Source organism: Notamacropus eugenii, chromosome 4, assembly GCF_028372415.1.
Source record: "Notamacropus eugenii isolate mMacEug1 chromosome 4, mMacEug1.pri_v2, whole genome shotgun sequence".
Lineage (NCBI taxonomy): Eukaryota > Metazoa > Chordata > Mammalia > Diprotodontia > Macropodidae > Notamacropus > Notamacropus eugenii.
The window spans coordinates 245,632,110-245,651,530 of record NC_092875.1 but is presented as its reverse complement, the minus strand read 5'-3'; the positions used below and the strand labels follow the sequence as shown (position 1 = coordinate 245,651,530).

Sequence of the window (19,421 nt, the reverse complement as noted above, 5' to 3'; positions counted from 1 at the left end):
TTCCCATTCTATTATTTAATTTCAATCTTTCCCTGTCTACTGGTTCATTCCCTACATGCCAATGTCCCCCACATCCTGAAAAAACACTTGAATCCTTCCACTCTTGCTAACTATTGACCTATAACTCTTCTCCTCCAAAAGGCCATCTACAATAGGTGCCTTTCCTTTCTCTGTTCTTACTCTCTTCTTAAATCTGTACAATATAGCTTCTGACCTTATCACTGAACCTAAATGGCTCTCTCCAAAGTTACCAATGATCTCTTGGTTGCCAAATTCAAAGGCCTTTTCTCAATCCTCAATTCTCTTTGAACTTTTTGTTGCCTCCAGTACTGCTGATCATGTTCTCCTCCTAGATACTCTCTTCTTTTTCAGTTTTCAAGCATCTCCTCTCTCCTGGTTCTTCTCTCTATCTGACTACTCCTTCTCAATCTTCTTTGCTGGATCCTTTACTGCCCTCCAGGGTTCTATCCTAGGCCCTTTTCTCTTCTTGGTGAAGTCTATCAGCTTCCGTGCATGTATTACAGTCTCTATGCTAGTGATTCTCAAATTTTCAGGTCCTGTACCAATCTCTCTGTTGACTTCCAATCTCATATCTCCAACTGCCTTTCAGACATCTCAAAGTGGATGACCAGTAGACATCTTAAACTAAGTATGTTCAAAACTTATCTTTCCCCCAACCCTCCCTACTTTCCACCTTCCCTATTATTGTAGAGAACAACACTATTCTTCCAGTCCCTCAAGCTCCCAAACTAGGAGTCATCCTGGATTCATCTTTATCTCTTGTCCCTCATATCCAGGGTTGCTGTGAAAAATCAAATAAGATAATTTAGTATGTAATGAAAATTATGTAAACATCAGCAATTCTATAAATAAATATCCCTTTGCAACTCTTCTTTGTTCTTTCTTCCCATATTCTAAGACTCATGAAAACAACCTCAGAAGGCTGGCAAACCTCTCTCAATATAACAGGTCAGGAAGTGGAAGATCCCTTTGTCTTCAATGCCACTACTACACCCTCCAGATGCCACCATCACCCAGTAACCTTTCCTATTCTGAAGATCATTATTTTTACCTCTATCACCCTATTTAAATATTAAGTACAGTCACCGACCAGGCCTCAGATTATTCCTGCTTCCTTTTTCAACGAACTAAGAACCTGGTTCATAATCTTTTCCTCCTCAACCCCAACTTCAAACTTGGAAACTTCAACATACATACGCACCAAAGTCCTCTCACATATTACAGTCATACAGACTTGTCAATCTCTTCAGCTCTCATGATCTACCCCTTCATTCTGTATAGATTACACAGATTTTGTGCCCCTGATCTCATCATCAAGAGATTAGACCATTTCTATAGTGGTCTAAGTGCTTCTACACCCTCTACGACTCAGACCTCTGATCTCCACATGCTATTCCTCCATCTCTCCCTATGCCTACTCACATAATCCTGAATGTTCAAAGTTGGAAGGAACATTAGTGGCCACACACCACAAACTATATTTGAAAAAGACTTCACAAACTTTGAAGACTTCTGATAAGTACAAACCTAAAACCTCCCCAAGTAAGCTCATTCTATTCTTGGATAGTTTTAATTATCAGTCCAAGTTTTGCCTTATAAAATATCTACATTTGCTCAGAGGGCAAACTTCCAACTGACAGACACTCAGTTCACGTCCTCTAGCACCTTTCATCTCCCAAGATAAATATTCCTATTTCACAGGATCACAGTTAGAGTTGCAATGGATCATAGGAACATGAATTTAGGCATAGAAGAGATCAGATGTTATCAAATCCAATATTCTTACATTACAGAGAAGGAAATTGAAGTACTAAGATTAAATGACTTGCCCAATGTCACATTGTGAGATTACATTTGAATTCAGGTCTTCCTAACTCCAAATATAGAATAGGGAGACCAAACCCCAAACACAGTGCCGTACCCACTATACCATGCTGCCTCTCTCTGAGTCCTTCAACCAATTTTCATATGCCATAAATCTGAAGTTGGTTTTTTTGCCATCTTGTTGCTGCTCTTTTCTGGTCATTCTCCAGCTTTTCATTGTCCTTCATTAAATATGGTACACAGACCTGAGCATAGTACCCTACAAGACTACTGTACTTCTTTATTTCTAAAAGATGAGCTTCTCATAAGGCAGTCCAAAATTTCATCAGCTTTTTTGGGGCTTTGATATCAAGAATGTTGACCTGTACTGAGTTTGCAAGAACACTGAAATTCCCAGATCTGTTTCATACAAAATCATGTCTGTGACTAGGCCAAGGAAACACAGCTATTAAGTGTCAGAGGAGAGCTTTTAATAAAGGTTTCCCCTGATTACAATTCAAAATTTACAAATACCCAAAATTATGAATCTATTTTTAAAAGCTTTGAAACTATTTTTAAATATTTTTACATCTCCCAATAAAAGGAACTTCAAAGTACTGTTCTAGCAACAAGATAACACTAATATTTCAAGTTTTTATCCAATGTAATAATTCCTATCAACCAGATTTAAATTAGAGGACAAATAGGATGCATGAAATAGAGCTTTAATTTCAGGAAGCAAACAGACCTCTTCTCCTAAGTCATTCATAAAAACCAATGTTTTAACAAAGATTTTTTTTTACCTGTTCTTTGATATCTTGTAACTGTTGCTGTAACTTCTGTACATCAGCATTGACATTGGTATTGTCTTTGTCCTTCTGTAAAACTGGAATGTTTCCACTTGCTGCAATATAGACAAAGCATTTTTAAATTCCCCTCACCCTAACTAATTACATGAATTCTTTATATTGGAAAACTTTTTTTTATTGAAATGGCTATTATTATTAGGCGGGTTCTTAAAACAAGACTCTTTTAAACAAAGGGTATATTTGGCACAACAACATAAAAAGCAGAATGCTTCATTTGCAGTGTCAGACTACAGGAAGTCGCAACACAGACTTTAAATTGGAGTCCATACTTATCCACTCAATACTCCTCAGAATAATTTCTACATGACTTACTTTGCTTCCCCTTCTCAGACTAAAACATCTCCGTTATTGCTTGCTCTCACTATATTGTACTACCCTAAGAGTAACTAGTAAAAGTTATGAGTCTGAAGACTCTGGGAACAGATTGAGGGAGGTAATGGAAGATAATTCTGCCCCAAAGTTCAGCTTCCCTTTTTTAAGAAAGACTTAATTTTTATTGATATTTTCTGCTTTGTACATAATGGTTGTTCCAAGTGTTCTTTCTCCTCCCTTTGTCAAAGAACCATCCCACGTAACAAATCCTGTTTAGAGAGGGAAAAGAACCCAGCACAACTAACCAATCCTTTGAAAAAGTTCAAAAACATGTGCAATATGTAACACCTGTGGATCCAACCTCCATGAAGGAATGGGTTGGGGATGTCCTCTCACATCTCTCTTCATTCTAGTCATGCTTAATCTTTTTAATTTTGCTACATTTACTTTTGGGGGGGTATGATGTTATTCTTTCCATTTACATTGTTGTAGTAACTGTGTATACTGCTTTCTTGGCTCTGCTTACTTCATTCTATATCAATTCATACAGATCTTTCCATGCTTCTCTATAGTCATCACAATAACTTCTTACAGCACAATGATATTCCATTACATTCATATACAATCATTTTGTTAGCCATTCCCTAATTGATGGGTATCTACTTAATTTCCAATTCTTAGCTGTCACAAAAAGTGCTGCTGTAAATATTCGATGTATATGGTGACTTTCTTCTTATTGACAGCTTCCTTAAGGTACAAGCCCAGTAATGAACTCGCTGGTTCAAAGGGAAATGGACATTTTCCTATTTCTTTTTATGTAAAAAAAGACTTTTGTTTAGCTAGGTAAATCATTTTTACAGGAATCTTAACTCTTGTTAGTAACAGTGTAAGATGAAAAAAATGAAAAGGTGCTGAACAGGTGGTCTTACATCAAACAGAAAAAAGAAAGGTGTCTGACTTTATAAACAGCCTACCACATTCTCTTTCTCTACTTGAAGACACATTTACAGTTGTATTTGAAATGAAAAGTCCTGAACAAAAATCCACAATTCAATATTCAGTATTATCTGCATTAATGTTCTCTTCTATCATATCGTAAGAAATAACTGTATGTTAACAGTTTACATTGGAGTCCCAGAAAAAAACCAAAATGCACAATTCTTTATACAAGAGGTAGGTTTTGGGAAAAAGCAGCACATGTATCCAATTAGGTCAAATTATATCGTTTTCTGACCCACATTTCTAATTTACTAAAACAAGGCTATAGCTATAATCTTTTAAAATTATTTATCTTTTTTTCCCATTTTGGAGGAAAGTCTTTTGACTGTTTTCAGTTTTGTAATCACCATACAAATGGTGTTAAAATAACTTTTTTCTGACTACTAACTTAAAATGATAGATCAAAAAGCCTATTAATCTTTTTTTTATGTATGAGAAAATAGTTTGTTATTAAGAATCAGGAGGTAAAGAAGAAAATAGAGCATTACCTCCTTGAAGACAAGAATTTTCATTTTGTCTTTTATTCCTAAAAAGCAGGAGTTTATCTGATAAATGCTTATTGAATTGAATTAATTGAAATGGGTGCAACTGGAAGAAAAAAAAATTTAAGAAAATAAATTTACCAATATCATCAGTGGCATCTTCTGAACTTTTGCCACCACAACACATAATGAAAGGTACTCTCCGTTCAACTACTGCCCGACATTGCACGCATTTCTTCATCAGGTTAGCACAGTCTGGAAAAACAAGGGTAGACACATTATTTAGACAAGAGACACATATTACCCCTTTCCTCTGAACTATTCTTTTATCTAATCTAAATAACTTTTAAGGTAAGCCCTATACAACTACCCTGATGTGCTATCAGGAAGATAACAACTGTTCTACCAAACGTGTAATGAACCTTTTCTATATTTTTAGGGCACCAGAATCAGTGGTCCATAATTGAAGGATTAACTGCACTCCCTAGTATTTTTGGTAAACAATTTTTTTCTAAAAATAAATAACAATGTTCATTTCAGGAGTTTAATGTAGTAAAGAAAGAAAAGGGAGACTTCCTTTCAAAATACAAATTAACACCAGAATGATCCTGGTATTGCCCACCTCTTACCAATACACTGTACTGCCTTGGACTGGTCACTGGTTGCTTGTAAGCCCACTGGTAGTTTTCTCTAAAATTCTTTTCTGATGCAAAATACTGTACTCCAAAATTTCTGCATTATGTTGAACCATTCTCTTCCTGCTGTTTCTATCAAAATGAGGCAATAGAGTAAAAATAATAATAGCTACTGTACTGAAAAATAATTTCTATGCAAAGAGTAGCATGAAAGCACCATAGTAATAAATACTCTTAACAACCAGAGCAGTTCAAAAATGGAATGGGTTGCCCTGGGGGTTGGGTTGGGGAGCACATGAGGAATAGTGGGTTTCCAACCAATGAACTCTTTTCAAAAGCTAAAGCTACATGATCACATAGTTGGGATTCACAATCTGAACAGGAGATGAACTACATGACCACTGAGATGTTTTTCCCATTCAGACTCTATAATGCCATTTTTCTACTACTCAAATATAAGGTAACTCATGGCTTGTAAACTAATTCTGAATAAAACTTTTTTTTCCTCCAAAAAAACACCATAAGTAGATACTACAAGTACAGTTAAATGAGAAGCTTTGCATATTATTCATAATTCTATTTAATCCACAGTTACAAAGATCTAAATTTATAGGCACAGTGAAAAAAGTATCTTTTCCAGTATTTAAATATTGATGCAAAACATACCTCTTAAAAAAGAAAAAGTAAAAGCTGCTAAAGTGACAGCACTGGAGAAAAGTTATATCACAGAATTAGAGTTAAAAAGGGACCATAATTATAGTTCCATTCAACCCTCTTCATCTTACAAATTGAAGAAACAGGTTCAAGGCTAAAGTTTTACTCTATGTGGATCATTCCATGGTCTTCTAACTTATTCCATTGCCTGGAGAAGAGTCTATTTGGAAAGGAAAAGATACTGAATGATTTGGGAGGTAAATAGGATAATCTCTAACTTGGCATTCACTGATTCTAAAGCATTTTGACTTGAGGTACAACAAAGGTATACTCCCAAAATAAAATGTAATCCAATGAAAGTGGGAAGAATATGCTACATAGGAGCTGAATGTGTAAAGAAACTTGGAATTGTTCTATGGTTTCAGGGAAAATATTTTTCAAATTTAAAAGGTTGTTGATTATCATGCTGAGGATGTTCCCAAAATAAACCTTATTTCTGTAGCCTCAAGTTGGCCTTTCCTTTAATTACCTTTCAAGACCTTCCAAAAGTTTAACTGTTCACAAAAATGAGCTCACTACCCTCTAAATCTAATTCAAAATGTCATTTCAGCTTATGAAACCTTAATTGGATGTACTTGACAAAAATCTTATTTCCCTTCCTATTCGTGGTTTTGACAGCAGAAAATAGTTAGTTATGAATTCTCAGACTAGTTCTGCAATAAATAGGAGGCCAACAATGAAGGCATGTCACCAAAGTCAGAGAGTTGAATTCCAGCTTTGTCGTTATTAACAAATATGCTTCATAATGATTCATAATGATGGGCCAAGATCAGGCACTTCACTATACTTTAATTACTATCTTATTTAGAGATAGTTTATTAAGTGCTTCTTACTAAATTATTTAGGAGTATAACTTACTGTACCCTGAAGCTGTTCAAGTGAGGAGAAAGGTTTTTAAAACCTCTGAAAAACCTTCAATGAAAACAACAAAACAGTGGAGAGAAGAACACGGTACATAGCAGAAAAATTGGACCTAAAAAGGACAGAGGAAATGCAAGGATTAGGGGGAATGAAAAAAGGAATACAGGAATACGTGCTGCTAACATGATCTAATTTTTGCCCGTATCTCCAAAGAAACCAATTTTACTGTGACATCATTTGGTACAAAGAGTAATGGAAAGTAGTAAAGAGATGTAACAGCTGGTAAAGGCTCAAGAGCAGAAACATAAACGTTGGTGTACATTACAGGTCAATATGTTAATTTTGTTAAAAAAAAAATTTAGGTGTACTTCTAAGTGATCCAAAGTATAAAAAGGCAGTTCTCAAAAAAAAAATTATTAAAAACAACCTCCAAAATTGAAAATTGTTCAAACTCTTCAACTGGCACATGTTCATTGATGGTGAGGCAGTCAACTGATTTAATCTTTTTTTTTTTAACTTACTTAATTAGCAAGTATTACAAAACTAATAATAATCTCTAACCCAGTGATCCATTAGCTCTATATTCTAAGGATATGATCCACACATAATAAAACACAGAGGAAAGAAGGGCTTTTTAAATAAATAAAAATATTAATATCAATATTAATTAATAATTTATAATAGCAAAAAACTGAGAACCATGTATATGTCCAATGTTTGTGGAATGGTAAATTGTGGAATATGACTTGAAAGATTATAGAAGAACAAATGACAAATGAAAACAACATAACAAAATGCAAGAGGAGCTGATGAAATGATGTAAAGAAAGCAAAACCAAAACAACATGCATACTGCTTACATAAACAAGGAGGAAAAAAATTAAAAAAAGAAAAATAGAAACAGAATAATTGTTATTACCTTATTAAAGTATACAAATATGGATACACATTTTTATATTTTCTAAAAAAAACCTACACACAAATATAATATTATATAAATAAAAATACCACCAAAAAGCAATCATAATAAATAGATGACCAATAATGAATCTGAGGTCAGATGATAACATGTGCCAAATGTTAGAGACACAATTATTAATATTAATTAGTTATGCTTCCCTGCTTTTCTCTACTACAAGGGAGATTTGAGGCAAGGGCAAAAGGAAAAATGGTACATGAGGAAGTTATTTTGGTGTAGAAAATAAAGACAGTAATTATAATTAACAGAAACAAAGTACCCTTTAACTGAAGTTTGTTTGCATATATTTTTTCAGAACTAAACTTTGCTAAGTAATAAAAGCTCACTTATACAGGATGTCCCATGTGTCTTAGTGAAGTTTTAAACTATTAAGCTGTACTAAGACTTTTGGGACATCCTGTAAACTATATGAACATCTAAAGCTGATATTGTGCAAGGGCAAGACAACAAGTTCTATTTAGAGTTCTGTGGAGAATGCAAGAATCAACTAACAATAAGAACAGAAGAAAACCTTACATGCTAAATAGGGAAGCAAATGCTAAGCAGTAGAGTACCCTCCAAATGCTAACAGATTAGGGTTTTTGGTGAGGTAACATCTGGATGCTAAAGGAGCTAGACTTCCTTTTTTCTTCTATTCTTGCAGCACACTGTAACGCAGTGTTACTTAGGGATACTTACTCTCACAAGCACACATGTGGCCACAGGGCTGAAAAAGAACAGCAGCTTTCTTGTCAGAGCACACCACACATTCTTCAATCTGCAGGAGGAGGTCATGTCATTAGGGCAAATATCTAGTTAATATATCAGTCAAGTAATAAGCACCTCCTAGGTATGTGCTGCATGTTGGCAACAGACATGCGTGAGAATCCCTGCCCTCTAGGAGCTCACATCCCATTTAACCTAAACCATATACAAACATAGGATCTAACATTTATTTCTACCCAAATCTGTTTATCCTAAATGTAAAAATTTCAGGTAGGACCGGGATTTCAAAACCCACAAATGAAGGAACTATCAGAGTCCAAAATGAGATGTGACATCACTTCTCTATGCTTCAGAGCCACCATCTGTTGCTGACATCACTATCCCTGAATTCTAGACTCACATTCCCTGACCCTGCCCCCACACCTGGAGCACTGCTATTCTCACTTTATTTCTCTCAAAAAAAGACTGGATATTTTCCTACAGTAATTTTTCAAGGAAATTAAGGAAAAATAAAGGCAAAGAAACATATAAAGGCACGGAACAGCTAAGTTTACAAAGTACCATTCTTGTCCTAACAGATGAATTCAATCCCAGATTGTCTGGGCTAGTATTTTACTTGGTTCCTTTTTCTTGATTCAGCTTATATGAGGAATACCTGCCAAGTGTATTGGCTAAACACTGAAGCTGAAGTCAGAAAGACCTAAGTTCAAAGCCTGCTTCAGATACTTTTTGTATGATCCTAGGCAAGTCAATTACATCTCAGTTTCCTCAGCTACAAAATGCCACCTATTTCCCAGGATTGTTGGGAAGGTCAAATGAGAGAGAATGTAAGTGAAGAGCTGTCCAAATATTCAAATACTATAAATGGGAATGATAATTATTATCATCTTTATTATTACTACTACTGATTACTCTGAAACTTAGTGGTCATCATCTCCTGGATAGTCTCTCTTCTCCCTGAGTTTTTAAAACCCTTCTCTCTCCTGGCTCTCCTCCTACCTATCTAACTCTTCCTTTAGAGTCCCTTTGCAGGATCATCATCTATGTTCTGCTTCCTATGTGTGGGTGAGCTCCAGGGCTCCATCCTAAGCATTCCTTTTTTTACACTCTCTCAACGTGAACTTACAGTTACCATGGGTTAAACTATTATCCTATGCAAATAACCCTCAAATCTATATCTCTCTCCTGAACATCAATCCCATAACGCCAACTGGATATCCTTATAGATCTCTCAAACACATCACATTTTCTCTTTTACTCTAAATCCAAACACCTGCTTCTAATTTCCCTATTTGATTGAGGGTAGCATTATACTTCTAGTGACCCGCAAAGTCACCCTCATTCTTCATTCTCCCTCACTACCTCCCATATCAAATCAGTTTTTTGTTTTTTTTATTCTACATTCACAACTCTCTCAATCTAACCTGTTTTCTCCACTCACACAGCCACCACCCTAGTTCAAGCCCTCAACACCTCTCCTTAGATTACAATACCCCTTCTAATTGGTCTTCCTCCCTCCTGTCTTTCCCCTATCCAATTCATCCTGTCCGTAACTACCAAATGTATATTCCTAAATAAAGCACAAATGTGATATCATTCATCTGCTTAACAAAGCTTCTGTGTCTCCCTATTAAGCTCCAGGAAAAAATACAAATGACCTCATTTGGCATTTAAAGTCATCCACAATTTGGCTCCAACTTACCTTTCTACAGTGACTGCACATTATGCCCCCTCATGCACTCTATGTTTCAATTTCAACTGGCCTATGTGCTATTCCATAAACACAACATTTCTTATTCCAGCCTCCTTCTGCACCTTGACACCAACTGTCCTCAAGGCCTGTAATTCTCTCCCTTCTTGACTCTACGTTTCAGAAGCCCGGGCTCCCATCAAAGGTCACCTCAATTTCTATCTCCACAAGAAGCATTTCCTGATTCCTCCAGTTAATGTTCTCCTTAGCCCTAAAATTGTTTCATATTCATTTTATTTACTTTGTGTACATACTGCGGCTACCAATCAAATATAAGCTCCATGAAGGCTTTTTCTGTGTTTCTTGCAACTCCAGAATTAGTACAATGTCTTTGCACAAAGTAACCATGTAAGCAGTGCATGAAGAACTGAATTTTTTTTGAGAACCTAAAAAACGGGATTTCTTCTCATCCCTTCTAAGAGGGAAACCTGCCTACAGCTCCAACATAGTTATCTGGCTATTGCAGAGAGCTCCTCCTCCCACCAAAAAAAGCAAAACAAAATCATCATTCACTCTATGCAGGTTACTACAAGTTTTTCCTTTCAGAATAATGAATATGAATCAATCAGAAGGCCTGGATTCAACTTCCAGATCTACTACAAGAATGACTTTGAGTAAGCCACAATCTCTGGGCATCAGTATACTCACACATAAAATGGGGATAATAATATAAAGTTCTGGTGAGAAAACTTCTTGTTTGTGTATCTGTCCCTCTCTCCACTCCCACACCCCACCCAAATCATGGGAAAACCTTGCCTCATAATTTACCAAAAAAATTAAGGTCATTCACTGAAAACTCCTTCTCCTCTCCTCATTTTAAATCACTGAGATGCTTTCTGCTATTATCTCTCACTTCCCTCCTGTCTCACCGAATGGGGTAGCCCTTCCCTTTATCAAGGCAAAACCCTCTACGTGCACAAAGGTTACCATTCCATCCTGCACATCCCCACCTTTAGCATCCCTACTCTCACCTATCTTGAGTCTCTCCCTGACAACTGGTTGTTGCTGTACTCCCTACAAACATACCCATGTCTCATGTGTCTTCAAAAAGCCTTCATCTGACCTGGCCATTCCTACTAGTTTTTTATCTCTTCTGCCTTCTATGGCTAAAAACAAGAAGGCTGTCTTCCACTAATGTCTCCACTCCCTTTCTTCTCACTCTCTTTTTAACTCTTATATCTGTAGACTGGTTTCGAACTTCCATTGATCCATTGAAATTGCTCATTCCAAAGTTACCAATGCTCTTAATTACCGAATCTAATATTACCTTTCCTCAATGCTCATCCTTTCTGACCTCTCCTCAGCCTCTGACATTGTTAATCACCTTCTCCTTGATACTCTCTGTCTAGATTTCCTTGACAATACTTTCTCCCTTTTGTCCTTGATACTCTCTTCTCCCTGGGTTTTTATGATATTCTCCTGGTTCACCTTCTTCCTGTCCAGGGGATTTTTTTAATGTTTTTTTTTGGTTTTTGTTTTTTGGAGGGGGGAAGGTGAGGCAATTGTGTTTAACTGACTTGCCCAAGGTCACACAGCTAGTAAGTGTGTAAGTGTCTGAGGCCAGATTTGAACTCAGGTCCTCCTGACTCCAGGGCCAGTGCTCTACTCACTGCCACCTAGCTGCCCCTGGGATTTTTTTTTTTTGCAGCAACACTAGAGTGATTTGCTATTTCCTTCTCCAATGGATCACCTTTTGTCAGAACTTTCCAACATGACCTGTCCATCTTGGCAAAGCTCATGGTTTCACTGAGCTATGCAAGTTCCTTCACCATGACATGGCATTGATTCAAGAGGGGTATCTCTAGGCAAATGATTCTTAAATCTACATATCCAGTCCTAACCACTTGTCTAACCTCCACATTCACATCTCCAACTGCCTATTGGATATCTTAAACATAATGTTACTGGCTTCCTTTGCTGTTCCTCACAGAAGAAACTTCATGTCTCAGATCAAAATATTTTCACTGGCCCTCCCGTATGCCTGGATTCTCCTCTTCATCTCCATCTCCCGGCTTCCTACAAGTCCTCCCTAGAATTCCATCTTTTACACAAAGTAGATACCCCTTTATACTAGCATCTCATCCATTAGATTGTGAGCTCCTTAAGAACAAGGACTGTCTTTTACCTTTCTTTGTACGCCTAGCACTTAACACAATGCCTGGCACATAGTAGTTGCTTAACAAATGCTTGTTACCTTGACTGCTAAATTATAAAACAATTATATAAAACAAAAATATGATACTTAAAGAGCCATACCTAAAGTAGAACCATACTCTTTTTTCTGAAACACTAGAATTTTTCTCTTTGTCTAATATATAATATGCACAAATCCCTATATATGCGTAAAAAATAGAATAGGAATGGAATAAATGTTACTATTCCACTCCTATTCTTGAGCTTTGTTCAACTGAGGAGTAATTTGACAAAGTGGCAATAGAAAATGTCATTTATCATTAAAATTGTCTTAAAGAGCTACAAAAGGATAAAAGAAACAAAGAATAATACATAAAAGTTACCTTTGTTCTAGACTGAACTTGTTCTTTACAGATGAGACATTTCTTGACACGTGGAGAACACAAAGAACATGTAGCAATATGTCCACATGGGCCAAAAAGAGTATCTCTCTTCATATCTGAACATACCATACACTCCTCCAAAGTTTCTGAATCATTACTGATCATAGAAGGACTCCGTGAACCCACCTGACCACTAATAAGATAAAAATATTCAGTCAGGCTTACTTCATAATCACAGTTAATTATTCTCTGAATAGCTGCTAATAAAATTTCAACCAACTATCTCTAATTATTGAAATAAAATATTAAGAACCATCTAGGAGTGGTATATAACTTTAGTTACATAACGGGGAAAATAAATATTTAGAGTCTTCATATACTATGTTTTTCCATTTTTTACATAGAATAATAATTTTCTTAAAATTGAAACCACAAATTAGAAAAATTCTTTAAAACAAAATTTAGGTCATGCTGAATAAGACTGCTTAAATAATTAAAGAGTTAAGTAGTCATTATTATCACTCAAAGAGATCAAGATCATCAAAAAATATTGTTCACTGAACACAACTAAAATATAAATGAAAAGATTTCTTAAAGAGGAAGCCAAACTCTTGAGTATTAAAAAAATTGTAATTATCCAACAGAATAGATGATAAAATATATCCTCCACTTTCTCAGCAGAGAGGCAGAGTCTATGCAGAGCAGCTTACTAAGCATGTGGGATCAGAAAGGGTCATTATAATTTGCAAAGGATGAGGGAAGTATCATACTACAAAACAGCTGTGATGTTAAAAACCAAAGGTGTCAGCAAAACTTATTTTTTAAAACTATCTTCATTAATATTTTATTTTTTATAGAGCCAGCAGAGGGAGCACAGATACCTAAAAATCTACTTCCTATATTTCTTTATATAGAGTGAAGCTCTAACTTTTATTAAATTAAATTTATTATTATTTTTTAATAACTTTTATTAAATGATGAATGCTGTACAACTTTAGGACACATTGGGGGAATTATAGCTATACAGGTAGCAAAATCCTGCCATCTAGGAATACACAATTCAAAAAGTACCCCTGAAAAGAAAAGGCACTTTGAAAGATTTAAGAACTCTGAAAAAATACAATAACCAGCTATGGACTCCAGAGGACACATGGTACCCACCTCTTCCTGATAACGTATAATAGAGCCAAGGAGCAGCAGAAAATAAATTTCTATACATGCAAATGTATATGTTTGTTTTATTTTACTGTTTATTTGCACAGGACTGTCTTTCTCTTTCTTTATTGAGGAGAAGAGAAAAGCTAGCGATAATGAGTGATAGCAATAATGAGTGATAGCGATAATGAGTGGCACCCTCAAAAAGAAAAGATATGGGCAATGAAGTGGTCTACTACATTAGTTAATGGATATGAATATCTTAGAAAAGTACTGTGGGTGAAAAATTAGCTGGAATGAAACAGGAGAAAATAGTGATGGATTCAATTCTGGAAGTGTGCAGTACTTTCAAAGATCTCAAAACCTGAATCACTGCAAAAGCCATGTTTTCAACACCAGTAATTACTTAGAATCCTATGATATCAGAAGAATTTAAATTAGTATATGCCTAAGAATAATGAAAAAATGTACACCAATATTTCATGGAATATCATAGTATCAGAAGAATTTAAATTACAATAATTTAGTTAGTGAGTCAATTTATTAAGTCATTTATTAAGCACTTAAAATGTGCTACATACTGTGCTAAGCATAGGAGATAAAAAGAAAGGCAAAAGACAGTCCCTGCCCTCAAGTAATTCATAATCTAATAGGGAAGACAGTATGAAGACAACTATGTACAAACAAGCTAAATATGGGAAGAAAAGGAAATAATAAGCAAAGCAAAAGTATGAGAATTAAGACATACTAGGGTAGGGTGGGGTGGGGATGAGTATTGTGAAAGGTTTCTTGCAGTTAGGATTTTAACTGAGACTTGAAGGAACCCAGGGAAGCCAGGAGGTAGAACTGAAGAAAGAAAACATTCTAGGCATGAGGGAGAACCATTAAAAAAAAAAAAAAAGCTGGGATAGTAATCATGAGTTTAGGTTAAGTTAAAGCTAAAACAGATTTCATTAAAAGATATAACAGTGACACTATAACGAATGTTATTCAATATTGTTTTAGACCCTTTAAAATAACTGTAGACAGTATAAAATACCTGGGAGTATGCCTCCCAAAACAAACCCAGGAACTACATGAAAACACTTTCTTTATACAAATAAAGTCATATTTATATAATTGGAGAAATACTGATTGTTCACTGAGAAGCAAAGCCAATATAATGAAAATGACAATTTTTAATTAACTAATCTATTTGCTTAATGCCATCCCAATTAAATTACCAAAAAATTATTTTACTTAGAAAAAATAACAAAATGACAAGAAAAACAAAGGAACTAATGGAAAAAAATATATAAACGGGTGGTTTAGTGGTACCAGATCTTAAGTTATGCTATATGAGAGTAATCATCAAAACTATCTGGTACTGGCTAAGAAATAAAACGGAAGATCAATGGAACAGATAGACAAAAAATACACAGTAATAAATGACTATAGTAACATCGTGTTCAACAAATGTAAAGATTTAAGTTTTGGGGATAAGAATTCATTACTGAGTAAAAATTGCTGGGAAAGCTGGAAAGCAGTCTGGCAGAAATTGGGCATAGACCAGTATCTTAAACCATTTACCAAGACAAGGTCATAACAGATGCATGACCTAGATATAAAGGGAAACACCACAAGAAAATTAGAAGAACATGAAACATATTACCTATCAAATTCATGAATAAGAGAACAATTTAAACAAGAGACAGAGATCATTATGAAATGTAAAATGGATAAAAATTTTGATTACATTAAAGTTTTTTTTATAAATAAAACCAATGTAGCCAAAAGCAGGAGGAAAGCATAAAATCTGGGAAAAAATTTTATAGTTTCTCAGAAAAAGATCTCATTTCTCAAATTTATAAAGAACTTTGTCAAATTTATAAGAATATAAGTCATTTCCCGATTGATAAACGATCAAAGAATATGAACAGGTAGTTTTTTGATGAAGAAATTCAAAACCATATATAATCATATAAAAATGCTTTAAGTCATTATTGATGAGAGAAATGCAAATTAAAACAACTTTGAGACATCTTATACCTAAATGGATTGGTTAAAATGACAGATGTCCTTTAATTGGGAAATAGCTGAACAAGTTGTGTTATACGATTTTGATGGATTACTACTGTGATATAAGGAATGATGAGCTGGCTGATTTTAGAAAAACATGAAAAGGCTTGCATGAAAAGTGAAATAAACAGTAGCAAGAGAATGTTACATGAAGTAACAGAAATATTGTCCTAAGAACAGCTTTGAATGACTAATTCGTATCATAAGTACTCAAACCAACTACAAAGGCATAGCTCCCACAACTATGAAGTAAGATGCTACCTACCTCCAAAGAACTAATACACAGAAGTATTGCTTTACGTACATGTATATTTGTGTTTCACTGTAGTATTTTCTAGAGCAGGATGGGAAGGATGGAGGGGAAAAAGTGCACAGCAGAGAACAAAAGAAAACTTAGAAGGAAGCACAGAAAAGCAGGGTAGCTTTGAAAATAATGTGTACTATTTATTACAGTTTTTTTTTAAAGTAAACAATCTGAAATGGTTTTATATTGAATACTCTTTGTATTTGTGTTGTGTACATGTAAATGTTCATTTTTTGTCTTTTTGTATTTAAGTTCAAAATGAAAAAATATTTTAAAAAAGACAGGCAAAAAAGAAGAAAATGAGAGGAAAGAAAAGAGGCATCAATGGAAGAGAGTCTTCTCAAGCAGTTTTGCCACAGCAGGTAGGAGAGAAAGGAGACAATAGTAGGGATGGATGGATCAAGAGAGTACTCTAGAATGGGAGAGAATTATAGGCAAGCAGCCGGGAATCAGAAAGAGAATGAAGATAAGTGGACAGTGGGAATGACAGAAAGAACGATCTGCTAGAGGAGATGAGATAGAATGGGTTTCCTTGTGATTCAGGACCACCTCTTCATGTGAGACAGGAGTGGAGAAGATAGTGACACAAGGGTGATATGAGAAAAAGAAGCAAATGGATCAATTTTTTTTTTCAGGAAAATATGAGGCAAGGTTCTTGGTAAGTGTGTGGGGGAAAAGCAAGCCAAGGAAAGTTTAAGGAGGGATGAAAAAGTTTACAAGAGTCACTGTGTTAATGAGTTATAATTATAGCAGTATAAAAGTGACTAGCAGCAGTGAGGACACAGCTTAGACTGTATAAAGTAAATCTGTAGTAGAAGCAGTTAGGATGGCTGCATGATTTTTTTCTACTTTTGTTCAGTTGCACATGTATAGGAATGAAGAAAGCAGATGATGGGAGAGATGCCAGGCTAAGAGTTGGTAGGGCACAAGCAGTAATATAAGGGGCAAAAGACTCAAGAGAAGAGGTTAGTACAGAGTTGAAGTGGTTCACCAAGGAGTCAAGATAGGGAAAGGAGGAGAGTGTAGCTACTTCAGGGATGACAGCCTGAGAAAGAACTAAGGAGTCAAGGGATTAGAGGTCATGATATGGACAAAGAGAAGAGTTTGGCAGAGATGGTAAAAGGAGAGGTATAATTTCAATAGACTATGATCAGATAAGGGGATTTCAGAACTTATGAATAAGGAAGTGAGGCATTTGTGAGTGATGGAAAGATCAAGGACGTGATCAATTTTGTGTGTCGCTGAGACAGGGCAGAGGAATAGATCATGTGAAAAGAGCAAGTTGAAGTACTGCGAGGTTAAAGTATTTGAGGTAGTGTCAATATGCATTATATGACTTAAGTCAAAGAGGGATCTAAAATTTGACGTTCAAAAAAGATATAAATTATAAAACTGACAGCTCATGTACAAAGACCCACAATGAACAAGTATTGACTAGACTTCTGGGCAACGAATGATGAGCACCAAAATAAAGTTATGAGAACAAAAATAGTTATTGAGAGTTGTGGTAACTTTAAGTGGGAACTATAATTTTAAAGACACAATCAAAATAGGGTAGTGGTCAGGGAAGAGGTCAGTTTAGCAAATGTTTCTTAGGGATGGGCAATACCTGAACATGCTTAACTAGTGAGGGAGGGAGTCTCATGAATTAATAAAGTGAATGCAAGAGACATAAACACTTCCATATTTATAAGAATCCAAATGGTAGATGAAAGACTGAAGTTTCGTAATATGTGTTAAGTTTGGATTCTGCTCAGTGATGAAGATAATTCCTACTAATGTGCACATGCTGACACTAATATCAATAGTTAAAGGCATTACACACATCTAAATAATCTTTATGCCTAAGATAGTGCAGAAATAAATTAGTAGGCTACTAAAATTCCTCCTAGATGCACTAATTTTAAAGACTTCTGTAAACAAGATTGTCCAATATGAAACTGTTAGCAAATATTTAATAGCATTTATTCTGTCTCTTATTTTACTTGCAAAAAGCCCCAATGACTTATTTTAAAACTTGGCAGTAAAATAAGGTTTTTATAATCTAGAAACCACATTCTCATAAAATACCTCATATTCAACGGATCAAAACTTAATCATACCTGACTTTTTCTTTGTGACACTTGGCCAATGCTTTGCAGAGGCTAGGGTCAGGACACAGATCAAGTGGAGACTGACCCTTCTTATTTCGAATGCTAAGATCAGCTCCATTGGCTGCTAAGAAGCAGGCAATAGAGGCTGCACTCTTCTTCTCTGCCCCTTGTGTACCAAGTCCCATTATTAACTGAAAGAAAATAAGAAGAGTGATCAATCCTGGAGAATATAGTTTCACATCTTAACACAAAAGAAAAGATGGCAAATTTAAAGTGGTTAAAAGTGCTTCTTCATCCTATGTGTTTAATTCCTAATTATTTAAAATTATTTCTACTAGTCAAGGAAAAAGCATGCTTCACAGCTATATTCCCTGTAAATTTGCATTAAGGGTGAAAAAAATTAAAACTGTCAGAATAATGTGCATTTACCATCAATTGGTTAATATTTACTAAAGGCTTGATGAGCTTTATTCACAAGAAGTATGTGATCTACCTGTTGAGAGTAAATTAATAATTATAAACAGAACATAAAAGCTCTGAGATGACATGGAACAAAGACGTAATCAGCAAATGTTTCCTGGAGAAGATAAGTTATGGGGAAATAATAAGGTTCAAATGAACAGAGGTGGGAATACATTGACTGTAGAGGGGTGGGGTCAGGGAGGCAGAGAGCAAAGTAATCTGACACTTGTCAGAAACAATAAGAAACAAGGCTAGTAAATTCTGAACCTTTCATATGTTTAAATTTTTGTATTGTTTACATGCAGTTATTTATTATTAACACATTAGAATCTAACTTTTAAATGAAAAATTACAAAATTTCTAAAGCTGAACTGTTTACATTCCTACATGGAAAGCCAATATTTGTAACTTTTTCACACACACACACACACACACACACACACACACACACACACACGTAGACAGAGAGTAAAGGGTGAGTTGATTAAGAAGAGCTGATATCTAAAAAAATAAAATTAAGGGGTGAGAGAGGAATATATTGGGAAGAGAAAGGGAGAAATAGAATAGGGCAAATTATCTTTCACAAAGGGGCAAGAAAAAGCTTTTTCAATGGAGGGGAAAAGGGAGTAGGTGAAAGGGAAAAAATGGAGCTTACTCTCATCACATTTGGCTTAAGGAGGGAATAACATGCACACTCAATTTGG

At 35.3% G+C, this 19,421-nt stretch overlaps 1 protein-coding gene across 1 annotated transcript in view; it reads right to left on the bottom strand.

Moving 5' to 3' along the window:
* MIB1 (MIB E3 ubiquitin protein ligase 1) overlaps positions 1 to 19,421 on the bottom strand; it is a 139,902-nt gene that overhangs the window by 7,921 nt on the left and 112,560 nt on the right. The window contains exons 16-20 of the mRNA XM_072604373.1: positions 18,265 to 18,446; positions 12,646 to 12,838; positions 8,353 to 8,431; positions 4,628 to 4,741; positions 2,628 to 2,728 (exon numbers count right to left, since the gene is read on the bottom strand). Coding sequence (XP_072460474.1) covers positions 2,628 to 2,728; positions 4,628 to 4,741; positions 8,353 to 8,431; positions 12,646 to 12,838; positions 18,265 to 18,446 — 669 coding nt within the window. The remainder of the gene's footprint in view (positions 1 to 2,627; positions 2,729 to 4,627; positions 4,742 to 8,352; positions 8,432 to 12,645; positions 12,839 to 18,264; positions 18,447 to 19,421) is intronic.